The sequence below is a fragment of the Sinohyriopsis cumingii genome, chromosome 11 (genome assembly GCF_028554795.1).
Source record: "Sinohyriopsis cumingii isolate HCF-2022 chromosome 11, ASM2855479v2, whole genome shotgun sequence".
Lineage (NCBI taxonomy): Eukaryota > Metazoa > Mollusca > Bivalvia > Unionida > Unionidae > Sinohyriopsis > Sinohyriopsis cumingii.
Genome location: NC_142971.1, coordinates 34031024 through 34052884, shown reverse-complemented (window position 1 = coordinate 34052884; position 21861 = coordinate 34031024). Strand labels below are relative to the sequence as shown.

General features: G+C 34.3%; 1 protein-coding gene across 5 annotated transcripts in view; it reads right to left on the bottom strand.

The window, feature by feature from the left end:
• Positions 1-21861, bottom strand: part of LOC149787888 (DCC-interacting protein 13-alpha-like) — a 147867-nt gene that overhangs the window by 82398 nt on the left and 43608 nt on the right. For all 5 annotated transcript variants that reach the window (XM_089974133.1, XM_089974135.1, XM_089974134.1 and 2 more), the window contains exons 8-10: positions 12837-13015; positions 8267-8431; positions 6596-6677 (exon numbers count right to left, since the gene is read on the bottom strand). In XM_089974133.1, coding sequence (XP_089830259.1) covers positions 6596-6677; positions 8267-8431; positions 12837-13015 — 426 coding nt within the window. The remainder of the gene's footprint in view (positions 1-6595; positions 6678-8266; positions 8432-12836; positions 13016-21861) is intronic.

The following is a 21861-nucleotide window of genomic DNA, read 5'->3' as shown; positions in this document are numbered from 1 at the left end:
TAACAGCAATTTTAACCATTTTACATTTTTGGTACACATCTATTATATGTGGAAAAATTTAAGAGTAAAGTCTGATTGTTACAGCTGTGTAATTATTTTTCACAGAAGAATATTTCATGTGCTTTAAAATCGAGAGAGAACTCATTCACCGTCATGTCAGTGAGGCCGCATGACCAACCATAGTTGCCATTTCCCATACTCGAAATTTACGTTTTTCAACTGCGTCTACATCACTAAGTCATCTGAATTTGATAATCAATAAAAACTAATTGCTGCCTACATAAATATCAGAGCCTTTACCTAAGTTATTGAATATTTCGTGGTTGTGATTCTAATCGTGAAAACTTCGTTAAGTACTGAATGAAATCCTGCCTGTGAACTGTTAAGCAATGTAGTATATGTTACGTTTAACAGCAATTTTAACCATTTTACATTTTTGGTACACATCTATTATATGTGGAAAAATTTAAGAGTAAAGTCTGATTGTTATAGCTGTGTAATTATTTTTCACAGAAGAATATTTTATGTGCTTTAAAATCGAGAGAGAACTCATTCACCGTCATGTCAGTGAGGCCGCGTGACCAACCGTAGCTGCCATTTCCCATACTCAAAATTTACATGTTTTTCGTCTGCGTCTACATCACTAAGTCATCTGAATTTGATAATTTATAAAAAAAATAATTGCTGCCTACATGAATATCAGAGACTTTACCTAATTTATTGAATCTTTCGTGGTTGTTATTCTAATCGTGAAAACTTTGTACGTACTGAATGAAATCCACGGCTGCCATTTTGGAGAGTGGAGATTACGACCCAGTTACTTTAAATAGCAGATATCGACCAGTGCATGAATAGCGACCACGTGATCTGACGTAATTGTCATTCGCAGAAATGAATGTAGTATCTAATAGGGGTGTTTTCCCCGAAGGTGGTGCTACGAAAACTAGCTCAAAATGGCTGATGTTTACAGCAGGCGTCAAAAGGCGCTTCCATGCGAATCTTGTAGAGGTGTCAAAAGGCGCTTCCATGCTAATGGAGTAGAGGCATCAAAAGACGCTTGCATGAGGTAAAGGGATATCACAATAATTAAGTTGCATATTCAAGTTATTGCTAACATCTGGCACAGATGCAGAGAGATAAAACAAAAATGCAGTCTTTTTTCCCCCACACACCTTGACCTTGTGGTACAAAATCGAATCCATAAAGTTCGGTTGAATGGCCATGTTATTAATACATGTATTGTGATGACTGGTACTGAAGGTAAACGTCATCAAATCTGACTTCGTGAGTGGTAACGAACACTGGTGATTGACCAGTTAAATGAACTGGAAGTCAGAGATGTGCATTTAGATCAGATCTCAGTTAACCTAATAACGTCTATCCTTAAGCCAATTCACACATCGGCTTATCTGCACACATGAAAATATAGCACTTTGGAAACAAGCTTGACATAAACTTTGAGAAAGCTGGACTAATCTGCTAATTGTTTATTTGGCAGCCAATTGTGAAAACATGTATTCATAAATGGGAATATAGGGAAAATAAAGGATACAGAGAATAAATCTGATTTTATTTTTGTACTGTATATTGGGTATAGTCATTACAATCTTACTGAGTTTTCATGTTTATGAAATTTTGCATTCTAGTTAACCTGTAATCAATCAATTTCATTATTCCTCATCATGAATGTACTTATTCTAATGTATACTGGTAAATGAGCCTAAACAAGTCAAAAGTATACTAACTTTAGCAGTTACTAAAGTAGGGAAATTAAATTTATCAGATTAAACTAAAATTCTGGCAGTACAATGAATGAATCATAAAATATATAAACAGTAAAAAAAACATTATTGGATCATTTCTTTGAATTTACTTTTGAAGTCCAGAAGGCAAAAATGCAGCTAGCAGTTATTTTTATATGAGCATATCTAACAAAAGACCAAGGTGTATACTCTATAACCCATCAAGCATACACCAAAATAAAAATTTTAAAGTTCTTCTAACAATACCTTAGACATACAAGGTATGTTTTATAACCTGGATAACCAGTGAAGAAAATCTTGGAAATTCTTTTCTTTTCCCAAGCAAACCCTTTGAAAACTACAAAACTGTACATTGCAAACACATCTAAATTTGAGATGACTCCCCTGGCATATAAAATTCACCTTAAGTGTCAGTGAATTTATACTTGTTTAATATATTTTAAGAAGACCATAAAGTTTCTACTATTATTAGTCATACAAATAACATTTGGTAAAAAAAGAAGGGACACTTTGGCATAAATAATAATGTAAACCTCAACTTCAATCCAAATATCTCACCAGACAATGCACAACCCACACAAACCTTTACTATTACATTTCAAGAATCATTTTGTTTCATACCATTGTTCTTTTAAAACAAACTGGCTACAAAACCCTAAAGCACAAAATTTTCACTCCCATAATTATGTTTAACAGACATCAATATCACCAATTATGGATTGCTGTTGTACAAGATTATGGGTATATTTGCTGATGTTATATTTGTTCCCTGTGAATACTGGAACGTTATTATCCATGCAACAACAAGAACTCGGGTTCTTGCCTAGTAATCAGATGTTAAAATGGGCAGACTACTGAGCTATAACATACAACAGTTCAAGACATTCTACTCGGATTGACTCAGTGCAAACTGACTTAGGAAAGTCAGGTTTGACATTGGTTATTTTCAGGCTGTCAGGCAAAGATATAAGTTTTTACCCAATTGAGAACAAAACATGAATGCATGTTGTTTTTATACTTTAACCTCTCTTTAATGATTTATACATATTCTTAGTTATAGTGAGAAGGTAATTTAAAACAAATGGGTTTTATTATTAAGTTTGATTTGGCCTTTCTGAAACTATAAAAGCATGGATATCAAATGGATTTTATTACTAGATTTGATCTGATGTTTCTAAGGCTATCAATGTATGGATGTCAAACGGTTATTAATCAGTTTTATTACTAAAGAATGATTTGATGGAAATAAGACCATAAATGTATGGATGTCAAATCAGTTTCTCATTACTAAAGAACGATTTGATGTTTCTAAGACTGTGGATGTCAAATGGTTATTATTGCTAAATTTGATTTGATGTATCTTAGACTATCGATGTATGAATGTCAAATGGGTACTATTGCTAAATTTGATTTGATGTTTCTAACTATTAATGCATAGATGTCAAATGGTTACTATTGCTAAATTTGATTTGATGTATCTTAGACTATTAATGCATGAATGTCAAATGGTTATTATTGCTAAATTTGATTTTATGTTTCTAACACTATTAATGCATGGATGTCAAATGGTTACTATTGCTAAATTTGATTTGATGTATCTTAGACTATTAATGTATGGATGTCAAATGGTTATTATTGCTAAATTTGATTTGATGTTTCTAACACTATAAATGTATGGATGTCAAATGGTTATTATTGCTAAATTTGATTTGATGTACCTTAGACTATTAATGCATGGATGTTAAATGGTTATTATTGCTAAATTTGATTTGATGTTTCTAACACTATAAATGTATGAATGTCAAATGGTTACTATTGCTAAATTTGATTTGATGTACCTTAGACTATTAATGCATGGATGTTAAATGGTTATTATTGCTAAATTTGATTTGATGTTTCTAACACTATTAATGCATGGATGTTAAATGGTTATTATTGCTAAATTTGATTTGATGTTTCTAACACTATTAATGCATGGATGTCAAATGGTTACTATTGCTAAATTTGATTTGATGTATCTTAGACTATTAATGCATGGATGTCAAATGGTTATTATTGCTAAATTTGATTTGATGTTTCTAACACTATAAATGTATGGATGTCAAATGGTTACTATTGCTAAATTTGATTTGATGTATCTTAGACTATTAATGTATGGATGTCAAATGGTTACTATTGCTAAATTTGATTTGATGTATCTTAGACTATTAATGCATGGATGTTAAATGGTTATTATTGCTAAATTTGATTTGATGTATCTTAGACTATCGATGTATGAATGTCAAATGGTTATTATTGCTAAATTTGATTTGATGTTTCTAACACTATAAATGTATGGATGTCAAATGGTTACTATTGCTAAATTTGATTTGATGTATCTTAGACTATTAATGCATGGATGTCAAATGGTTATTATTGCTAAATTTGATTTGATGTTTCTAACACTATTAATGCATGGATGTCAAATGGTTACTATTGCTAAATTTGATTTGATGTATCTTAGACTATTAATGTATGGATGTCAAATGGTTACTATTGCTAAATTTGATTTGATGTATCTTAGACTATCAATGTATGGATGTCAAATGGTTACTACTGCTAAATTTGATTTGATGTATCTTAGACTATTAATGCATGGATGTCAAATGGTTACTATTGCTAAATTTGATTTGATGTATCTTAGACTATTAATGCATGGATGTCAAATGGTTACTATTGCTAAATTTGATTTGATGTATCTTAGACTATCAATGCATGGATGTCAAATGGTTATTATTGCTAAATTTGATTTGATGTTTCTAACACTATAAATGTATGGATGTCAAATGGTTACTATTGCTAAATTTGATTTGATGTATCTTAGACTATCGATGTATGGATGTCAAATGGTTATTATTGCTAAATTTGATTTGATGTACCTTAGACTATTAATGCATGGATGTCAGTGAAAACACCTAAATATTCCCAGTCTGGGTGTGAGACACAGAAATATGGATGGATCATCTGTTTCAAAAATAGATCAACCATGTAAGATACACTGGGCATTTGATACAAGAAATGCAAGTTAAAAATGTTGCTGTTGTGTTGTTGTAGGGTTTAACGCCATTTTCAGCACAAGATAGGCTATACATGGCGGCCAGTATAATTGGTGGAGGAAGAACCCTGGAAAACCCAGGGAAGAACCACCGACCCACGAGAAGCTCAAGTTAAAAATGAATAAGGAAGTAAATATGGTACTATGAATAGAATTATACATTTCTTTATAAAGAAAGATTTTTTCAAATTATCTAACATCTACCTACCAATGATAATACCAAACATTTACATAAGTATTTTATTTTGAATGTTTGAAATCTTTGGCATTAAAAAAAAATAATGTTAAAACATATTTTAATCAGCAAAAAGAGAGTAGAATAAACAAAGAGTAAAACAGAAAGAGTACATAATTATTACTGTGCTTTTGAATTCGACAATAAATATTTCTTTCTTAATGTTTTAAATTTAAAAAGCCCATGTAATCTGTCATTAGATTTTTATGTTAACACTGAAGCAAAGACTATGTCTGGTTTGCCCTGCCCTTAAATCATGCACCAGTCATCCAGCATTTCTTCCACAGAACTTTGCTTTAAAATCAATAATCAGGAGGGGTTTCAAATAAATGTTGTTAAATGGACACATTTCCATGTCCAATTATCATCCTTCTAACTTAAGCCCCATGTATGTAAAAAACTGAAGGGGGCGCTCACCAGTTAATATGTACTTTTGAGACAGTGACGTATGTAAGGTGAAGTAGTTCGCATTTAAAACATGCACAATGGAAAGAATCTTGGCATACCTCTATGCTACATTAATGTAATGTGGATGATATTTCTTTGGATATTGTACTTTTGGAAATTTTACATGATTTAAGCACACTGCTAACTAAAATGAGTGCTCCCTTGTGTTAAAAAATCAGCCTGAATTAGTCTCAAGTACATTATACATAGCAGCTATTAAAATAGGAAAAATGAATTTTGCCAGACAAGACAATACCAGCTTCTGAAAGTGCAATGAAAGAATTACCAAATATATAAAATGTAAAAAAAGTTATCGTTTTTTTTAATACAATTTACCTCTGAAGTTCAGGAAGTGAAAATGACCAAGTAGAGCTAGCACTTTTTTGAAAGGTGCACATCTGAAGTAAGGCCAAGCTGTATACTCTATAACCCATAGTACACCCATCAATCATACACCAAAATAATGGGAATTAAAGGTTCTTTGTATTAAACTTAAGATATACAAGGTCTTTTTTAAATACCCAGTATAACCAGTGAGGAAAGCCAGGGAAATTCTTTTTCTTTAAAATCCTAACCCTATGCAAAATACGAAACTGTAGAGCACCGCCGAAGCTAAGACCTTCAACAATTAGGTAATATAATGGAATGATATCTTGACTGAATATCTATTTTGCATGGAGTATCAATTTTCATAGTTTTCAGAGTTGCTACAAAACACAAATTCAAAGATCCAACAGTTATCTTTCTGTGGAAACTATAGGAGTCATGCCAGATACACAATTTAAATCCTTTCAAAAGTGTCAGTAAAAAAAACCCACAAACTTTGAAATGATTGTCATCAAAATTAATTCATTCACAATAGTCAGAAATTTACCATGCTACAGTAGAACCAATATCAAGGTGATTCAAGTTTAAATTTATTTTTAACTAAGCTACATAATCTTAAAATATTGTGAAAATACAGGACTTTGTTTCACAAAAAAAATGTCCCCAGGTGTTTCAGCTGATAAAGAATCACTAAGCTGATATGAATAATGACAATGAAAAGATTAATACCTCTTCCTTTGCTTGACACATCAGATTTCCTCCCTGAGTGAAGAAAAAGCATCTGTCCCATTTGTTTCCAATTAGCTGTTGTCTTAAACAAACAAAGAAAAAGATTTGTTGTCAATAAACACATATGCCCCATTGCAGACCCCCACCCACAAAACAAAGTAAAAAAATTCAGAAATGTTGAAAATCTTTGAAAAATTATTATAATGCTATGAAATCTCATCAAGTCATCTGCAGATACGTATAAACATGCATACCAAATTTGTCGTCTTCAAATGGTTTTTGCCAAATCATGCTAAAAGGTTATAGTTCCCCAAAAGAAACATTTACAAAGTGTAGAAAAGAAAGTGAAAAACTGAAAAATTGCTGTAATGTCAGAGAATCTAACTGGTTTCTGTACAAATAAAAATAAATATGCTGACAAAAATTAATGTGTATATATCAAGTGGTTTTAGCTTAACTGTATTAACTAGGTTTTGTCCTATAATGTATACACAAATAAATGTCAAAATGAAATACAAATACATAAAAAATACAATTAAAAATTACTGTAATAACCTGTAAATCAAATCTGGTCATATACATATAAATACAAATATACCTTCAAAAGTTTGTTTGCCTAACTCAATTTCCTTTGCTTTAATTGTGCTAAAAGTTCTTTGTCCAAAAACTCTTAAGTTCCAAAAGTTTGAAACTTTGTAAATTATTGAAAAATTGTTGTAACAACTTGAAAATCCAATCAGATCATCTACCTCTGACCACTGTAAAGTATGTAAAAACACACGACTCCAATATGAATAGATTTTGTGATATCATGCTAAAACAGATTTGGGACAGACATACAGACGTACGGATATACAGACATATGGAAGGGAGCAGCAAAGCAATATTCCCTCTTCTACTTTCAGTGGGACCACAAAAATCAAATTCACACAGATGTTAGTAAATTCTACAATTTGGCTGCTTAATAAAATTTCAGTTTTTGAAATAGATCAGATCAAAAGTAAATTTTGGGAAATAAAGTGCTAAATGAATCAATTTAGAGTGACCTTGACCTATGAGACACTAATTTCACTGGGTAAGGCTACTACATAAGACTATCTTGAATGCTGAAGGCAAAATGGTTGTTGCAAATAACCATTGTTGTACTGATACCTTTCTGTGAAGAATCTGATTTAATGTCAAGGCAACTGGAATAAAGTGTCCTGGCCAGACACAAAACAACAACAGCTGGCTCAGGCTGGTTTGAGCAAGATTGGAACAGACTGAGTCTGGCATGCAAAGCACTGAGCAACAGCAACTGCCAAAACAAATACAGACAGAAAGACATCATCAACTGTGCACAACCCTGAAACATTGCAAATAGGTGAAGGAACAGGGGAACTTTTCATATTTCAAATTTTGGGCAGATCTGATGATTTATGGTACAGCAACACAAACAATTATTTAGAACCAAGGCAATCAGTGCAAAGTGGTAATGACTGAACAATTTTTATGTCTGAAAAGAGGGTCTATGTGATCTCTGACATCTGCATGCTAGTTACTTGGTATATCAACTTCTTATGCAGTTCTTATTTTGTTACATGTTTTTCTTAACCTAGCTTTTTACACACTTTTAAGAAGACCTGAAAAAGATTATCTGTACTGACTTTTGTTTATTACTGGTAATCTTACTTTCTGATGTAAAGGTAACCAGCCTTTTGTGACAGGTTGATGTTAGGAGGGATGTAAGGCATATCTATGGGAGGATCTGCATAGTACATGTGGGCACTCTGCTGTTCCAGGCTGTCGATCAATTCCACTGTCTTCTTTGTTTCTTCTCTCAGCTCTGTTTGCACTCTGAAATAAAGAAAAGCAGACAATTGTGAAACAGCATTTCTTCTTTTTCATAATAAACGTGTAACTGCATTGTTTCTCTGAATCAGTGGTGTGAATGGAAAACAGCAATAAATATACAAATGGGCATCAACAATCGATAAAACAGTACAGTATAGGTAAAACTCTTAAAAATCAAACGAGCATGATGATATAACTATGAAAAATGTGACATTTTTCAGTGCAATTCCTCAAAAGCTCAGTCAAGTTGTGTACATAAGAAGAATTAGTATATATATATATATATATATATATATATATATATATATATATATATATATATATATATAAAACTGAAAAATGTAAAATTGTGAAAGCAAATTTATACATGTAGCAAAACTGGAGTTGAAAGAGCAGTCAGGGGCACTTTGTTGTCATGTTGACAAGCAAAATATGTGTTTCCAGTTTCATGCTACAAACAAGAGTCCCTTGAAGGAACTGACACTCTACTGAACAAAAAATAATTTCCTAGAATTCAAGAAAAGACTATTTCTTTTACCTACTCTGTGTTACAAATATCACTGATATGCATCAGTGTTAACAAGATTTTCAAATTAGTTGCTGTGGTTGGTATAATGGACGTCAGACTGGCACAATTTTCATTCAGACCAGGTAGACATCATTAACAGTCTTTTAGTGAATGTCCAATGTTGATATGACAATCCATTCTGAGAAAGTAGCAACAGCAAGACTGACAAGACAGCCATCATGGAAGCCATACTGCATACACCATTGGCAACATGATTATTTGGGACAAACCAGGTATTTTAAGAAGTGGTGAAGATCTCATGTTGATATGACCATCCATTTGGGAATAGTAGAGATGATAATATTTTCAAGACAGCAAACATTGTGGTCATACTGAAGGTCAATTTAAAACATTTTCATCTCAGACCAACCAGACACCATAAGAACTCTTCTTTTGTAAACCCTATTTCAAAATGACTTCCATTTAAAAGTAGCACCAAGATCAGTGCCATTTTTAATTTAAGGCCAACAAGACATTATAGCAAGTCTTCTGGTGACAAATCTATCCTGATACAACTTTCTGTCATGGAGGAGTAACATAGTAATATTTTCAAGATGGCTGCTACGGTGGTCACACAAATGCATGCCATTTCCATTTAGGACCGACCGCTCCGGTAGCCTAGTGATTAGGGCGTCCGTCTTGGAAACGGGAGGTTGTGAGTTCGAACCCCGGCTGAGTCACATCAAAGACTTACAAAAATGGTATTAACAGCTGCCTCGCTATGCGCTCAGCATTAAAAGGTTAGTGTTAGGACTGGTTGGCCTGGTGTCAGGATATTGTGACTGGGTGGGACATCATGATACATGTCTGCAGCATGATGCCCCAGTGCTAGACATCTCTATACACTGCCACACTGCAGACATCGTAGCAATATGACTGAATTTTTTTAAAGCTACGTTAGAAATCCTAATCACACACACATACACACTCCATTCAGGACCAACTAGACATCACAAGAAGTATTCTGGTGAAAGCACAATCACAGTATAACCAGCCATCTAGAAGTGCAATAGTAAGATTTTCCAGACAGCCATTGTGGTGGCCACATTGGAGGTCAGATTGGCACCATTTGCATTTAGGACCAACCAGACATCATAAGAAGCCTTCAGTGAAAACCTCATGTTGGTATGAGAATTTATTCTGGAGAAATAGTGATAACAAGATTTTCAAGAAGACCACTGTGGGGCCATACTGACTGTTTATGCCACACTATTTTAATTTAGAACCAACTATAAGTATTTTTTTTAGCAAAACTCCCTATGACGATATGACCATCCATTCAGGAGGAGTAGTAATAACAAGATTCTCAAGATGGCAGTATTGCTAGCCATACTGGATGTGTGAGTGGCACCATTTTCATGAAGAACTGACTAGGTATCATAAGAAGTCTTCGGAGAAACTCCATTGCAACATGACTTTCTATTCTGGAAGCAAAGTGACATAATTTTTCAAAATAGCTACTGTGGTGGCCATACTGGGTGTCAGACTGGGACTAATTTCATTTAGGACCAACCAGACATCATACAACATTTTTGGAACCTTGACAAACTTTAAAGAAAGCTTCCTGACCATGACTGTGTTGGGGAGCAATCAAAGGTCTGGTCTGGAGGTAGCCTAAAAGAGAATTTTTTGTTTTCGGAACCTGAGGACTTGGGACACAAATTCCATGGCAGAAGACAGTAAACCTCATTTACTGCTTTGTAAAATGATCAGATCTCTTGTGCCTCTTTTACCTGAGCTGACCGTCAGAGAAGGAGGCACCAACTCAGCCTGCTCCATGTCAGGTTCCTTAAAGGTGACCACGACAAACAGGATGTCCTTATTTTGGTCTGCTGCGGGAAGGCATTGTTATTTTTATGACACTGTGATTCTCATTGGGAGAGATGAGTCTCATTGATGTGATGGAATATTGGGGGTAGAGGCAGCCTAGTCCCAAGATAACTCTTGCAGAGTGAGGGGAAATGTCGCAAATGGAAGACTCAACAGGAGGATCAGAATGCCTGTCATCTTTCCTGAGGTGCTAGATGCCAATTCCTAATCCCCAACAGGGTTTACATGTAGCCTGGCAAGACGAAGTGTATCAGCTTGATCCCTGTTACCGTGCTTGTATGGTTCTCATGAACAGCAAGTAGTAAACACTGACCTGTCAATTATTGTTAAGGCAACTCTGATCTGTTGAAGGATCCCTCCTTAGTATCAATCAAGTGTAGCTCTCCCGTACCAGACTGGCTCAATCTGCCAGTTGCCTAAAGCATACCTGCTCTGAGAAGATGCTGCTCATCTCAAACTGTCTGTGTGTGAAGTTCACTATTTAGAGTGACTGGGCTATTGATCTGAAAAGGGCTCTACTGCTCCCTCACATGGGGGAGGACACTTTACTCTCCTCCCTCTGGGTTTGGAAAGGGTGCTGCTCCTTCTTCATAAGAAGGCATGCCTCACGTTCTGCCCTAAGAGGACACTGCTCCCACCTCCAAGCTTGGGCGTATCCACCTCACTCTCTTCCTCAGGTAATTCCTCCCTCTGAAGGGACCCTAGACCTTAAGGGTCCATGGGCCTTATACTTCTCAAAGGAGTCTGATCCCATACTCTCTTGGGATCAACATGTGTTAATGTGAGAGGGTAAGATTTTCCCTTCTAAATTCCATGGGATCCAGAAAAGAAGCCTGTGTGTTGGGAGAAGGAGGAGGCCTTTTCCTCCTCCTTTTATATGTACATCAGCTCTTGGTGAGGTGCAACACTTCATTAGACCAAAGAGAGCTGAGCAGATACCCATCTATCTGTGCAACCTGTGCAAAAAAGGCAGGTGGTGTGGGTATCCTATGAGGCCTTCTCATGCCACCATTTTCTCACACTTTGTTTAGAAAATGTCCTGCAAAGAAAGTCTAAAAATGAAAGAAGAAAAAAAAAATACAGTGAATATGAAAAGCACAGTATTTACAAGGACATGGAATATATTGATACAATACTTTACCTGCCGCCATAGATACAAAGATGAACACAGTGCTGAACCCAAATATGCAAATGAAAGGTTGTAAAAATAATGACTGCATGGTGAGAGACCAGGAAACACACTAATCTAGAAATACAGTACTGGACCTGAGTCATGCTCTTCTAATAAATGGGAAAAAAACAAGCCAAACTAATTACCCGCATGTAAAAAAAATATAAAAAAATGAAAATGAAAGGAGAGCACGTAGATTCACTCTTATGTGATAATTTCTGACAATAATGCTACAGGCATATAGGCTTTTACTGTAGTATTCATTTAGAATCAAAGTCATTAAATAATTTCTGCTTTTTGGCAAGCAAGAAATATAAATTATTACCAATCCTTCAAACATAAGATTCAAACAAATATTTCAAGTCAAGCATGGTGTCTTTCAGAACAAAGAATCCATATCAAAGGTTCTGCAGAACACATTGTTTAGTCTATTAACTGGAATATGATAACAGTTTTCTGTTTAGGCAGGTACAGTCACAAAACCATTGAAAATCATATTACAAAATGTTGACAGGAATAAACAACTGATATAGAAAATATGCAACTTTCAAAAATTATTTGAAACAATTAAAAATTGCTGAAACTGTCACAACTGGGAACACGATTTCTACATCTAGGTCATGCCACTGACTTAAATAACCACTAAAATGAAAGAAAACATTAATCTGTACCATTTCCTTAATGCAGAGATCAATCTGTTATATAACCTCTGCTGACACCACTGGTCCTGAGAGAGCATTTTTAGGCTACTGAATTAAGTTGTACATTAATCAATATATAATGCAAACAGTATTCTAAAAAGACTGGTTGATTGCATGAAAAAGTAAAGAATACTGTACTGCTGAATGCTGGCAGATATATTTGACAAGAAGTCCTCTATTTCTGATTTGCAAAGGGCATCCTGCCCCATGTGGAAGAAAGTCCGCTCTGCTTGCATAAACCCTATCAGAGGCTCCAACAGAAAACATCGTCGCTTGTACTGGAGTGCATTCAGTGAGGAGTAGTAGTGGAGAGAAGTCTGAAGAAAAAAAATTATCTGAATTTGCACGTGAAAATCAACTTAGGCTTTAATGCAAATATGACTGCAGAACCCCTGAAGCACCCTATGTACCATGGGATATAGGTACCATACATGCTTGCCTGTAAGTCAAGTCAAACTGCAAACAACAATGATCCTGATCTGCCATTGCATAATACGGCAGCCAATCAGGGTCGATGTCATTTGCTCAACTTATTACTCCTAACAAACTGCACAGATCGAGATCTGCCAATACATTATGCGACGGAAGATCTGAGTGTGCAGTCTGCAGCTGGACTCGAGCAAAATATAAATGTTTATTATATACATAAGTGTGAAATATTGAGACTTGTTGGCAAAATAATTTTAATTTTTTCTTCATTCCTACATTTTAACATGTAAAAATAAATCATATTTTTTCACATATAAAAATATAAGAATTCCTTCCCATCATGTAATGCAACACTTGATTGCGTGTGCCACAAAAGTTGAATAAGCTGCAACGAAAATGCCAACACCAGTTGATAACTGCATTTTTCAAAAATACCCTCCTTCATTTTCACTTTATGTTCAAAATGACTGAAATGACAACTCAAAATGAGCTTGTACATGGTGTTACATAGTCTGTTAAGGCAGTGGTACTGTTTACCTGTGTCATTACAGAGACTGGACTGGAAATCAGGCCAAATGGCCCATTCCTCATGAAGAAGTTTGGCCCCTGCAATAGCAGATCCAAGTCTATGTTGTTTGCAATTGGATCCAACTTATAAGAGAGTATATACAGTATTAAGCAGGCAGATTTTGAAAATCTACCAGAAGTAATCCTTGCCTACAACAAATTCTTTGTTGATAACTACATTTGGTATACCCTTTCCATTGATGTATATTTTTTACAGAAAATACCTGACATTTCTGAAGCTTTATTGATAACTATGATATGGTGACTTGCCTATTTTCTAGAATTATTTCCTAGTGAGAAATGAGGATGAAACGTATTATATCCACTGGTATTGGGATAGAGAGATCTCATCCTAGGGATCATAATTTGTGGGCAGAAACTCAGCCATGATTCAATATCATGCCTACAAACTCTTAACCTCAGTGTAGACTTGTCTATCCCACACCAGTTACATATGACGGATTCTATTATTCTCACCATCTGTTAATGTAGGCAGACAAAAGTTGTAGGCTGTGGCTTTGGGGCTAAGGATAAGTGAGAAAAAATGCCAGAAAATTATGATTTGCTAAGGTTTTCTAGACACTAGAATATCTTACTAGTGAAAATGGTTGGGATGTGAACGTTATCTTGCTAGTTCACATTCCACTGCTTGCTTCAGTATTTTTCTGTTTGTAACATGCTTGCATGCATTAAAAAAAAATAATTAATATTTGAATCAACTATGCATGTATCAGGGATTCTATATTTTCACAAAGACAGTTCATCTTCACTCATAATTAATACACAACCAAAATTGTTCAGCTCTGGAGACCCTTTAATGAGACTGTAGAGACTGTATTATTCAAGTGTCATTTACAGAGCTCAGTCTCCATATAAATAATGGTCCAGATTTCTGAATGGTCAGTGTTCTCTCATTGACCTAGTTATTGGGATATTGTACACTGTGAATTGCAAAACTTTGGTACTTTCAAGGATGGTGAAAAAGAAAACTAAATGTGCTGCAGAACATGAATTTGCTTTGTTTATTTTTCCAAAGTTCAACTTTCACTGATGACAAATTACCCCTGACAGACAAATTTCTTTTGCAAAGTACAGCCCAATTAATGGAGGGAAGGGGAGGCCACTTGTAATCATCTTATAATCGAGTATACAGTGTGACCCCCCCCCCATATCATGCTCTGTTATAACACGAATTCTGATATAACACGGTCATGGTGAGGCTCCTGAAATTTGATATACAACGATATTTTACTCGTACACAAAAAAATTTACTTTCTTAAAAGTACAAAAAAAACATAAAAAAGTGTATTATCATTTTGGGAAAGAGATTGTGCATGAATAATACAAGACTATCGTGGCATGGCTCCTGAAATTTTACATGTATGTATTTTTCTCATACATGAAAAAAGTTTTTTGGTCTTAAAAGTACAAAAAAATAACATGTAAAACGTTTCTTCTGGAATCACTTAAGGCTTCGCCAATATCGCAAACTGTGATTTTATTTTCCTTATTGGCAGCAAAATATACCATGTGGCAATTTTTGTATTGCCGACATTGATGGCTATTTAAACATGCAAACTACTAATTAATATATTTACATAGTCTGACATTTGTATGTGGATGGTAAGTAAAATTCCTCTTCTTTTCACTCAGAATTAAATTTTCAGAACACTCACATTTTCTGTACTAATCCTTATCATCAGACCAGAACACCTGCGTCTCTGTTGTCCATTGACTCTTTGTTAAATTTATGACACATGCATGGAAGGAAAAAACCAAAACCTCTTACTTTTTGGTATATTCAATAGGCAGGGAGGAACAGTAACTACGATCAACCAAACAACGGCCAATTCCTTTCTAAAAATGTTAAATTTCAAAGAAAACAGATTACCTTTGAAGTACCAACTGTTATGAAAACATACTAAGCAAATGGGAAAAAAATCAGTCCCAATCATGCAATATAATTATTTGATATTGCAGTCATGATAAGAAATAGGCATTTGTTTGGTTCTCCAATGCTGTCCTTTAGCAGTGACTTCAACAACACATGCACCTTTCATCAAAGAAAGCCGACTACAATTTTCAATAAAAACAAAGAACTTTTCTTCAAAGGAAGTCAGTACCATCTTAATAAATTAAAGCAACGGAATCTGATGAATTTTTTAATTTTCCAACATGACTGGAACACGTTTACTGTGCCGTGAAAGTTTTCTTTTTGCAGGGAAAAAGTTTATGACCACAGATACAATGAAATGCATGAAGTTAAATTTGTGGTAAATTGTTCAACGTCTATTGATGATTATTATAAAACAAGAGTACTGTGACAAAGTGACAAATTCATTATATGTCGACAGTGTTTAATAGTCTTCGTTATGTATGTAAATGAAATATTTGGACCAAAAATATATTTCTTGTTTAAGTCACAGTGTTCATAGCTTTCGAACTTCTGACCCCTACATAAATAGTTTTTTTCAAGCCCTAAGTGCAAGTTCTTGCCACAATTTAAAGAAAGATTCCAGAACTTTTTCTATACCTTTTCTGAGCCAAAATATAAAACTTTCCACACCTTCTGAAGAGCTCAGAATCCATACACTAAAACCTCTCCCAAAAGCAAAAGAGCAGTCCCATTACAAGTTTCCAACTATGTTGGTTATAATAACAAAAATTTAAGATTGTTTTAGTCATTATTCAATATTGTCCAGACATTCTCAAGACCTGGAAAAGGAACTTTAAAATTTGAGACATTTTCCAGAATTCCAGACCAGCAATGGAACCACGAGTATGATCCATGTTTGAGACACAGAATTAATGTTATTGTGCAGAAACCATTTTTCTTCTTTAAGTTAGCAAGACTAACCTTAGACCTTTTAACACTCAGATTATTAAACATCATGATTATCCTAAGTGCAATCCAGTCAAAAGTTTGAACAGGGTATGTGATGTATAACTAAAATTACTGTGTAGAAATCATTGATTCTAAAGTCCCAGTGATCTTGACCTCTGACCTTTTAATTCAAAAGAATTTCTCCTTATCCGAGTGCAAGCCATTCATAATGTTTGTAACTGTTGATGGTGGAAAACACTGGTTGCTGTGTTATAACCATTTTTCTTCATTTGGTCACACTGACCTTGACCTTTGTCTCCAACTCAAAACTGATAAGAGGTCTTCCTTATGACAAGTGCAAGCTATCCAAAAGTTTTATAATTGCAGATGGTGAAGAACTCGAGGTAGGGTACAGAAACCATTTTTTGTTCTTTCAGTCAAATTGTTCATAATCTTTTGACTTTAGACCTTCAAATTGATAGGTTTTTCTTCTTCCTTAACCCAAGTCCAATATATCCAAAATGTTTAGTCCAGACCTGAGATGTAGAACCCTTCCCATCTGTCTAGCTCCCCTGATACAAGTTGTCCTTAAATCAAAAGGCATAGCCCCATAGCCCCAAGCAGGGGTATGACCTGACAGCAGGAAGTAAGATAAGTATACGATGACAATATATATTCTGAATATGGTGCAAAAGAAAAAGAAAGTGTTATACTCATGGAACCCAGAAACTTGTCTAAAAAAAGTGGCACAAATAGATATGAATATAATCAAATTATATTCCACATATGCACTAAATTGGACAAGACTCTACTGAAATAATAATACAGTTCTAATTCATTACAGCACCATTCATTATAGTGTGATTCTGGATATAACACAGTCATGTCATGGACCTCCATTACAAATAAAGAAACAACAAAAGTCAGTACAAATTTTCAATTTTAGTTTGTTTATAAGACTGCTACAGAACTGGGGTCTCAACATTTGTCTCTTTTAAGCCTTTGCTAACACAGGCTATAGGACACCCGAAATTTGCATCTCAGCACAAAGTCAATGTTCCATGTAAGCCACCTGAGCTCTTCACTTACAGACACCTATCACATTCTGTTAACTTCTAACATTGTGGTACTGAATCTTGCATTTGATATGACACAGTGGATCTGTAAATAAATAATCTGATTTGACTATTTAGACAAATGATTGTAATCCTCAAATACAGCCCACCTGTATATGTGACCTGACATTCTGAAACCACAATCTGTGATTACCAGTAAACAACTTTTGTTAAGTGCTTGCTCTGCCACAACCTGTATGCAATAATGGCTATTAATAGTAACATACAGTATGTGAGTCACTTAAGGGCAAACTAAGAAACTAGTAAAGTCAACTCAGGTCAGTATCTCTCCTGTATATATACTGCAAGTGAATGCCTTATTGGAATCATCCACCATTATTGAAATGCTGGAAAGATCTGGGTAGATCTCATACAATATGAGAATACACAGTCTCAATGTGTACTCGATAGTGTGATTGTCATTTGAGACAACTGATGTTTTCTGAATGAAAATTGACCATATGACTTTTTCAAACCTATACAAGAACTAAATTAGGAATCAAAACTGGCAAAGGGATTTTCATGAGCCAGATGCCAAATTACAAACATGTCGATTAAACGAAAATAACATATTAATGTTTTGAGGGACATCAAAAGTGTCATCCATGCAACTATTTGATAATCTTGAAAATATGGCATTTTAAAGAAAAAGGTCACATATTTCATCAATATATTAATAATAATATTATATTGGATTGGCATCTTGTTTACCAATGCCCTACTCTACTACTACAGAGACATATATAGAAATAACTCAAGATCTTCGCATTGCACTGGGCTAGAAATTAATAACAATCCACTAATCCAAGTTCAGCAAACCCAGTCGACAAAAACGTTAGATCAGTAAAAATGTCCAATGGTAATTATCATGAGTTAACAAGTAGTCTTGTATCTGAAGTACCTAATAAAACATTATTGTTACTTGTCAATTTACCTGTTTATTGTGATAATTGAGTAAGACCATAAACTTTACTAGGTACAATGAATACCTGCGGTGGAAACGGCTGTGGTTCTTCCACTCGCCAAGTAAATGAGGTTGCTGTTTGTCATAACAGAAAGCACAGCGATATAGACCCTTTCGGTAACCTAGTTACCTCCCTCTCGTATTAGGTATTTACTACATTCAGTAGGTAATTAAGCCACTGGACAAGAAGATAACTGTTATCGTCACTTATAAATCCATCTTTGCTAAGAGTTTTGTATTTAGTTATGTTAACAATAATGCAGTGCTTAGTGATTTTAGTGATTTCTAGCCACTCTCACAGTATGTGATTACTGTGGGGGAAAGGACTTGGCAAATACATATTTATACAGTTACTCAATAAAGAAAATCTGTCCGTCTATCTGTCTGTATATATACATACATATATATATATATATATATATATATATATATATATATATATATATATATATATATATATATAAAAACTCTGGTCTCGTCACAATTTAGAAAATAAGTACTAGACTGAAACCAGAGAACCATAACGCATAATTTTATACCACTACTATACCTTACATTTTTTCTTTTTTTGTATGTAAATAAAGTAAATAAACAAACACAATATAGCATGACTAAAACAATATAGTGTACACATATAAAAAACGCAATACATTAGATCAGAGGTGGGCAAACTTTCCAGTGCAAGTGCTGCATACACAAATTTACACCTTGTCGTGGGCTGCATAGTTCATTAAGTAAAATAATTAATATTTGAAATAGCAAAAACAAAAGGTTTTTATAAATAACATCTAATTAATTTTCAGTTGTTAATATGTTGTTAATATTTGAAAACTTAAACTTAAACTTCAAAATAAGCACATTTATTTGATAAACAGAGTAACATAAACAGAGTGTGAATGATGACTTGTTCCTAGACCGCATGAAAACCCTTGGTGGGTTGCATGTGTCCCGCGGGCCGTAGTTTGCCCACCCTTGCATTAGATTGATCCTTTGCCAAGATCACTAAAATTTAGGGACCATGTTATAGAAGTTAGACACAAGACCTAGTGTCTGAGGAGGGAAGTATATGTCATAAAGAAATAAACCAGGAAGGAAAACAAAGAGACCAGGTCAATGGAACCTTGTAATTACTCCACACTGTAAAACAATAAAATGCAAATAGCAAACAGCAAACCCTGAACAAGAATAAATACGTTATTTTCTTCCAACTTCTTTTTGATTTCTTACAGAAAAACAAAACACCTACACTATACAGGATACAAAAACACATAAAAGCCTTTAAAAAAATTTCGATGGCTGGGGGCACATCAAAGTCCGATAGCTTAACATAGCTAAAGGACATTGAAGTGCCCACAAATAATACAGTATACAGTTCACCGTTTGTAAAAGGACTTTGATAAATGGTCTAGCTGTTGTGGAACGTGATCAGTGGATTATAGATCAGCATGACTAAAATGCACAAGCGATAAATGGAACACAATGGAAATAAAATGAACAATGGAAATTATTTTTGCGTGTTTTTAATTTTTCATTAACAAAAGTTTTTAATCATCCAATGCATACATATCTGATTGAACTGCACAACAGAAAACAGAATTCATTTCAAAACTGACAATAATAATCGTATGAAACGCGCACATTTGAGAAAGTACGCATTTGTCGTATGACAATGGAAATGATCACATGAAATAATGTTCATTGCCAAATGTTTTTTTTTTATAGTATAAAGCTTTAGCACAAGTATGATGTGGAAATTATTAATATTATTTGAAAGTGGTTTGTTTAAGGAAGGTAGAAAAATTTCTTAACAATGTATATTCTAAGCGTTATGCATAATAAAGAATTGATTTACTTAAACAAAATGCTACTTTCAACATCAGTTTAATTGTAATTTGTTTTTTATTTTGCTTTTATATGTTTCTGTTTTTATTGTTATTGATTTGTCAAAGAATTGTGTTGTCATCATTTTATTATTCCAAAATTATGTTCTATATTTTTTCAACAAAATTCAATTACAAGTATCTACACAAGCTGTACACATATGCTTTGATATATGTATGTATCCATTGTGCAGAACAAATATATGTTAATTATTTTATTGTGCATTTATTTAGGGCATTTAATCTGAAAATTTGCCCATGGCAAGAAATATAATTTCTTTCACTTCATCCTGTTTTGCAATCAGTGAATGTCAACCTGCAGCAATACCTACCGGAAATGCTTCTAACGCAATCTCCATACACTAAAGAGCTCGGAAAGAAATGGCAGATAATGAGGTTACCAAAAGGGGATATTACCTGGCACCTAGGGTCAGTGCACAGATTATAAAACTGAAAATACAAAATGATGTAGGTATCAGGCTAGTGTCTGTCATAGTTGCAAATGGAAAATTCTGGTGACACAAGACTTTAATCCAGGGGCCCCGAGTGGCCGAGTGGTCTAAAGCGCTGTCCGTTACGGATCACTGCCATCTCACCTCTGTCTGTGTGGGTTCAAGTCTCAGATTCGGCCAATGTGGGTATGTGAGAAAGCTTGCCAGTAGCTTCTCGTGGGTCGGTGGTTCTTTCCGGGGTCTTCCCGGGTTCTTCCTCCACCATTAATACTGGCCGCCATGTATAGCCTATCGTGTGCTGAAAAATGGCGTTAAACCCTACAACAACAACAACAACAACAACAAGACTTTAATCCAAATAAAGTCTGATTGACTAGTGCCAAAACTTGGCTCTCTGGAAAAGGTTGTTTGACCAATTCAAAGAGCATCACAGAACTATACTGAATAAGATATATATTAATTTTATATCATTGTTGATCAACATTAACTACACTGTGAGGTGACAATTGGAAAGATCTGGAGTTTCTTTCAAGGTTCAGTTACCACTGAAACAAAACAAATTTGATGAAAGAGCATGACTGCAAGTATGATGAAGAATCAAGAAATGTCACTAAGAAAACACAATGAATCCTGGATGTGAAGTTGTACACTTTCTGTACCAAGTACATGGAGAAATAGGAAAGTGTGTGAATCAATTAAATTTGATCAGGATCAGCAAAATATTTATTGAGATTGAGAAAATAATATTATTATATCAAGCCCTGATTGTATGCTGTGAACACAACATGATCAGCAATTATAGAGTGGATTCCATATGGTTTCATTTAAGGTATGTGTGTAATAATTGGTTTCATTGGGGTGGGTGGGTGAAATAATAATAATAATAATAATAATAATAATAATAATAATAATCTTGCTCTAATTTATTGAAA